Below are 6883 nucleotides of genomic sequence, written 5' to 3'. Positions count from 1 at the left end.
TGCTAATATTCCTGAAGTGTGTGTTTCTTTTTAATTGTTTTTTTAAATATACTTTTAAACTATCACTTGTGAAGCATTCTCTACTTGTCTTTTTTCTGATCGGACATGTTAGACTGTGTTCTGTAATATATATATATATATATATATATATATATATATATATATATATATATATATATATATATATATATATATATACATATATGCTTAGTGTTTATCTTCTAAAGTGTTTAGGAAATTAATATTGTCTATTTATTGTAATCCCCTAGTTTATTTGCAGTTTCATCATTGCTGTCAGTTCCACTCCTGACCACTAGTTGGCAGTGTTTGTGTCGCTGCAGGAGATACGGAGACTCTTGTTGTAAATGATGATGTGTCGAGAAGTCGCCGCTACTTCCGCGTCGCCGTGGTGTTCATTTGTGATTGGAAGTGGAGTTCAGTGAACTGCCCTCAGAGTAATGGAAATATAAGGGCTCTTATTCACAGCTCCTACTTTCTAAACAATCTCTCAAACCTGCGTTTTCTTCTGTATTCTCGGAGGTCAGTGAAAAAAAAAAAATCTACTGGACACAAAGCAAAGTAAGGAGAGAGCGAACTAGCTTTTAAGCTAGCCTCTAAACCTGGTGGTCTGTCGGAGGCTACAGGAAACCTGGATGGAAAATGGATTGTCTGTGTGAAATAGTTCAAGCCCTCGTCGCTTTAGCAGCTTTAGGTTTGATTGTGGTAAGTAATTATTATATTCAGTTGATATTACTTTGACAGAGATTTGTTGTAGCTTGTTTTAGAAGGTGTTTGTTATCTGTAATAGGAAGAAAAAAAGCTGTCAAACTACTTTGTTGCACCCACTGACTGACAGTAACAGTGACAGTGTTGATTGCTTTCTCTTTGCACGTTTTCCAGTCTGTTACTGTACCTCTTGTATCTTATTTTAATTATTCTTCTTTTTCTGTCTGCTTTAAAGCAACTGAATTGGTCCACTTTAAGGTGGAAAACAATCTGAAAAATAGTAAAGCTTGGCACAGTTTATATCATGGAAAAAAGTCAAACATTTGATTTGATTTAATTCTGCAATACAAAAACATGCAATTAAGACATGAGGAAATCAGAACTGAAATACAATTTCAAAACAGCATATGGAAGGAAGGAAGTTGGAAGGCATGAAATTTTAAAATGTGATTATAAAAACACTAAACATTGATGACACATAGATGTAGCCCATTGCAAGTGGTATCAACAACAAAGATCACTGCTTAATGTGGATTAAATAGTACTTGCTCTATGGTATGAAATGAAGTATCGCTGTCATCTGATTATCTTGTTAAAGAAAGTTTGTACACCTGTCTATAAATATTTTTTAAAATGACCCAACAGAAGGAGTAACAACAGTGCCATCCTCATTTTTCTCCCTTGTCAGGTGCTCATAATAGCACATTTAACTGCAGGCATGGTGAACCTGGTACGCCACGAGAAGGAGAAATACTTCCTCACCGCTACAGGAGAGAAGGAACTCTTCCCTAGCCTACATGATTCCCACTCCAGGGAGCTTTCTGTTGTGATCCCGGCCTACAACGAGGAGCTCCGAAGTGAGTGACGACAGCTTTTCTATCCGGAACATCTACACAGTTCCCTACCTAAGAATGCAGACACTTCAGTCTGTGAAGACTAATGTTAATTGCAGCATAACTTCACAAATAACAGCATTATGAATCAACTCATTGAACTGGAAATCATTCACTAATTGTGCATCATCAGTTGACAATCAGTTTAAAATTTCCCTGTGCAGCTGCAGTGGGGTGTAGGTGCTAATGTGTATGTGTGTTACTGTGTGTCGCTCCAGTGCCTGTGATGCTGGATGAAGCTATGGAGTACTTGGAAAAGAGACAAGTAAGTGTTGAAACTCAAATGTGCGGTGTTAAATTTAGTCTTAGTGAGGTTTTATTCATATGAGTTTCAGTAGAAAGCAACTGGACTGACTGGGGAATTTTAGTTGTATATAGTCACTACATGTCATCACCCATTAGAAACTGTGAAGGTGCCTCTTGGATGACGAGACAAACGTCTTCAAAAACCTCAAAGAGAAGTCCAGTTGATTTCTACTGAAGCTCCTAGGATTACCATGACCTGGATGACTGAGAATCAACACAGATCATTTTATTGTATTTTAGCCACTCATTGTAAATAGCCACTCATTTAAAATATTTTAAGCATAAATTAATTAATAATTTCGCCACATCTCTCAAAACATCCTCTGAGTTGTCTTGGCAAAGTCAGGTCTAGTTGCTGAAAATGTCATTCTCAAAGTTAGCAGTAGGTGGCAGCATTGATCTTAAAAAGTGCCTGTTGAGAAACTAAACCTTCACATTGCTTCCTCACTACAGAAACAAAACCCTTCTTTCACCTATGAGGTCATCGTGGTTGATGATGGCAGCAAAGACAAAACCACCGAGGTAATAATTTTAAACCTCCTCTTTTGGGAATATGTTCCCAAAATATGTTCTATTTTAGCTCTACTATGTTTTGCTCTGGTAACGATTGCGAAATGATTGCAGTAGATGCTTGTTTTCCAAGTGAGCATTGTTGTGATGTCCTACCAGGTCGCTTTACGGTACACTAGGAAGTACAGTGCCGATAAAGTGCGGGTCCTGACACTGGTGGAGAACAGGGGGAAAGGAGGAGCTGTGCGGATGGTAAGACTGTAGCTGTGAGAACACAATATGTCTGGATGCTTCACAGAAGCAGCAGTATGGAGTTGACTTCTCCTGTCTTTGCTCTGTATCAAAGGGAACTCTGAGCTCCAGAGGGAAATTCATTCTGATGGCAGACGCTGACGGAGCCACAAAGTTTTGTGACATTGAGAAAGTGGAGGCTGGACTTAATGACCTCAACCCCAGACCGGTGTGGTGGTGTTCTGTTTTTGTTGTTCTTCCTCACATAAATATATTAATAGAAGAGCTGTTTATACATGACCATACTAAAAATGCTCTCTTATATGTAGGAGAACATGGCAATTTCATGTGGTTCCAGAGCTCATCTAGAGAAAGAGTCTGTAGCTCAGGTAACTGTTTTTCTGGGTTTGTCTTTTGAGACCAAATTATTGTCAAATGTGTCTTGATTAAATTCTAACAACTACTTTTATGCTTCCATAGCGATCTATGTTTCGTACGTTCCTTATGTATGGCTTCCACTTCCTGGTGTGGTTCTTCTGTGTGAGAGGGATCAAAGACACACAATGTGGCTTCAAGCTTTTTACACGTGAGGCTGCACTCAAGACCTTCTCCTCTCTCCATGTCGAGCGATGGTAAGGAACGTTATGACTTCTCAATCTTGCCAATCAGAAGTTATCGTATCATTAATGAAGGGGCTGTTCTGAAACGACAGACAAACAGATGTGAAATGCCTCATTCAAGCCATCTCAGATTGGTGTTTTTTTAGGTAAAAATGGTTAATTTGACCTCTAGTCAAGTCAAGGTTAAGTTTAGATAATTACTGGAAAGTGGGCGCTCCACACCTGCAAAAAAATGAATAAAATTCAACTAGAAATCAGTGTTTTCTACTCATTATAATTCACCAATTATGAGCCTTCTCATTAGATGGTATGCATGTAAAGATTCTCTACTTTTAATGAGTTAAATTACTAAATGTCTAAAACATTGGACAGCATACCTCTTACACCTTGTTCCCTTTTTTCTGCTTTTTTCTACTTAAGTAAACTGCATGTCTGTTGATTACAAAAAAGCAAGAAAACAAATCAGAAGTATTTCTGTTCCCCAGTTTGGCCACTGAATGCACAAGGAGGCCAAAATTACATCATTTTGAGGTCTGACTTCTCTCTTTTGTGATACATCGAATGCAGCTTAAGGAAAGCATTTCACGGATCTTTATAACCCAATAGAAATGATAACCTTGTGAGTTCTACCACCCCAACAGGTGCAATAAAGCCAACAGGAGAGGAATGCCTGCTGAGCTTCCACACCAAACACTCGTGATTAGACCGCTGTGTTTTATTTATTTGTTTTAGCTGCAATAAAACATGAACTTTAATGCAACTTTTGAGCATCTGTTGTGCCCTTTAATCTCTCGTCTCCCAGGGCGTTTGATGTGGAGCTCCTGTATATTGCCCAGTGCTTTAAAATCCCCATAGCAGAGGTGGCGGTCAACTGGACTGAAATAGAAGGTAGGTTTTTCGTGGAATATGTGGACATGTGTTCTCTGTCTGTGGCACTTATCTGCTGTTCTATAAATATCTGTTGTACGTGTGCGCAAGTTTGTGATTGGCTGAATTTATTAATTTGTTCTGCGAATGTTTTATTTTCTTTGCAGTATTTTGAAAATTCAGAATTCTCTTCAATGCACCGGCTAATTGTTCATGTGTGCTGCACAACTGACTTTATAAATGGTCTTTTCAACTAATTTTTTCTATCGCATGTCCCATCAATGATAAATATCAGCGAAGCCGCACATATCCATTATTTGCCCTTTAATGATATCACTTGAGAAGTAAGTTGTTGTGTTTTTTGCTCTTCCAGGATCCAAGCTGGTGCCGTTTTGGAGCTGGCTGCAGATGGGACGAGACCTGATTTTCATTCGCCTGCGCTACATCACCGGAGCCTGGAAACTGCAGTCACCTCGAAAGACTGATTAGCCAATCAGATAAGCCCTTGTGTCACAGAGACAGCCTGTGATAGAGCCATCAAGCCTTTGGATGAGGTGGGATTACAACTGTGTCCATCATTCACTGCTCTTTTTCTCTTCCGACATCACTGGAGGTGAAGTTATCGCACAGTTGTGGGCTCCTCATGGTTCTGCCTTTTTTATTGGCTCGTTACGGCCGCAGTTACACGTACATCTCTGTTGCCACAGTTTACAGAATGTATGAGCGATTCATGTACTGAGTTACTTCATGTTTATTTTGTGCCCAATCAGCTGTAAGTGAGACAGATTTGTAGTGAGATGTGAGGAATCTGATCATCTGTGTGTCAAGATTCTCACAAACCGTTCTTATGTGAAATTTACTAAAGGGAGGTGATTTTATTTTGGAGAAAACATGGCTGTGGGAAACTTGAATGACTTGAACCAAAATAAAATTTAAAAAAAGTCAATTATTTCTGATTTGGTCATTAATACTAATCTCCTGACTGTAGCTGCAACTGATTAATCAACTAGTAAAAGGAACAAAAATGTACTGCAACTATTTTGATTGCTGATTTTTAATCATTTTTCAAGTAAAAAATGCCAAATAGTTGATTATTTTAGGTTCTCATGTGTTCGAATTATTACTTTTTTGTGGTCATTTGATGTCACCTCAAACTGTAGATTATTGTAGTGGATCATTTTCATTATCATTTTCAGATTGGGCTGTAATAACCTAACTTTACACTATGCCTCTCCAAATTGAACTTACAAAGTGCTTTATAGAAGGAAGAGAGAATAGAGAATAAAGATTGAGGAAATGTGAAAACAATGAGGTCAAGTGCACAAACCACAAAATCTAAAGTTATAAACCAGGAAGAGGCAAAGAAAACAAATGACATTCAAAAAGGGTTTTTCAGGAGGTTTACTTTTGAGAACGGCAAAAGCATGATTACCATTTTTTCCGCCTTCACCATGGAAAAGCCTGATTCCTGAACTGAAGACCAGCAGCCAGAGGACTCAGCAGCTCCACAGTGCAGGGGATGACCGTGTAATGTCATGGATGTTCATTCTAAAATCAATCAAAATGCAACAGGAAGTGTGAAGAAAAGAACTGAACCTGCAACCTTGTGCATTTTGAATTTGTTAAAATCCTTCTTAACCAGTAGCAGGTGACTGTCAGAGGATTTTCTGGGATGATCTGGCATCTTTTTCCCAAATCTTTAAATCAGTGGCTTGTTTTAAAACCAACAATTTCCCTTGGAGCTGAAAATTTGCAGTCAGATGACAGGTTTTTTTTTGAATATTTTTAATTTTGGTAGGTTGTATTTTGGTCTTCCATTAGCTACATCTTGCCATGTGCTTGATATCTTTCAGTAAAATGTAACATATGCTCTATCCCTACATCTTTTACAGTTTAGTGGATGATGATTGAATTTGGACCACTGGGTGTCTAACTGGGGATCAAGCATCGTATTTAGAGTACCGTGTCAGGAAATACCTGTGAAATATTACTGGAAATCTACACAATGCAACTCCACTTACAGATCACTTCATTTGCAATAAATTAAATTGTCAGATGAAGTTATATCCGGGATCAGCTATATGAAATCTGATGCGTTACAGGAAGCTGCATTATGGTGAGTTTGGCCTCTCCTGGTAGAAACCGGGGTGGGAGGTGGAGGGGACTTGGATTACGTTATTTACGGCATTATCCATCCTTTTGTTTGTCTCGTCAGCCTCGTGAACATCTTGGGAAGAGTGCTGCCAGCGTTTTTGTGGTCGGAGCAAATGAACTTTAATAGTGCTGTTTTCTTATGCAAGCCTGAGGCCTTGGGTTCGCGCTGATGCGGATGTCTCTGGGGCCTCCCGGAGCCCCGGGGAGCGCATCCTGTTTGCGCCCTGCCCGTCTGTCTGGCCTCTGCACCCAGACAAGACACTGAGGCGGTGAATCATCTGAGCGCTTCTAGTTTCCTGCCCCCGGAGTAAGATCTCCAGTTAAAAATTATATTTAAAAAAATAGATAAGGTGACGATTAGTAGATCCACACAAGAAGGGTATGGCGCTACGCTCACTTGATAAGATATGAATAAACAGGTTGTTAAAGTGCTATTTCCTTAAAAGTCTCTGGACCAGACTTTGATAATCACTGCTTTTGACAGATCACCTCCTATTTAGTGCAACACCAGCAGCTTGTCCTGGTGGTGCGTTTGGGTGGATTTACCTGGAGGTTTCAGGAGGCACAAAAAAAATC

General features: G+C 39.2%; 1 protein-coding gene across 1 annotated transcript; it reads left to right on the top strand.

The window, feature by feature from the left end:
• Positions 1-384: 384 nt before the first annotated feature.
• Positions 385-5099, top strand: alg5 (ALG5 dolichyl-phosphate beta-glucosyltransferase). The gene is made up of 10 exons (XM_022210046.2): positions 385-723; positions 1415-1583; positions 1838-1884; positions 2379-2447; positions 2595-2687; positions 2782-2895; positions 2996-3055; positions 3147-3298; positions 4089-4174; positions 4527-5099. The coding sequence occupies exons 1-10, from the start codon at positions 661-663 to the stop codon at positions 4640-4642; spliced, it is 969 nt and encodes a 322-aa protein (XP_022065738.1). The 5' UTR covers positions 385-660; the 3' UTR covers positions 4643-5099.
• The last annotated feature ends 1784 nt before the right edge of the window (positions 5100-6883 follow it).

This window comes from Acanthochromis polyacanthus, chromosome 17, assembly GCF_021347895.1.
Source record: "Acanthochromis polyacanthus isolate Apoly-LR-REF ecotype Palm Island chromosome 17, KAUST_Apoly_ChrSc, whole genome shotgun sequence".
NCBI classification, from domain to species: domain Eukaryota; kingdom Metazoa; phylum Chordata; class Actinopteri; family Pomacentridae; genus Acanthochromis; species Acanthochromis polyacanthus.
Note: the sequence above shows the minus strand (reverse complement) of the source record. Positions and strands in the feature narration are given on the sequence as shown.

Coding starts and splice junctions, on each gene's coding strand:
- alg5 (XM_022210046.2), top strand. CDS start 661: ATGGATTGTCTGTGTGAAATAGTTCAAGCCCTCGTCGCTTTAGCAGCT. Junction 2,448..2,594: donor GCAAAGACAAAACCACCGAG/GTAATAATTTTA, acceptor ATGTCCTACCAG/GTCGCTTTACGGTACACTAG. Junction 2,896..2,995: donor ATGACCTCAACCCCAGACCG/GTGTGGTGGTGT, acceptor TCTTATATGTAG/GAGAACATGGCAATTTCATG.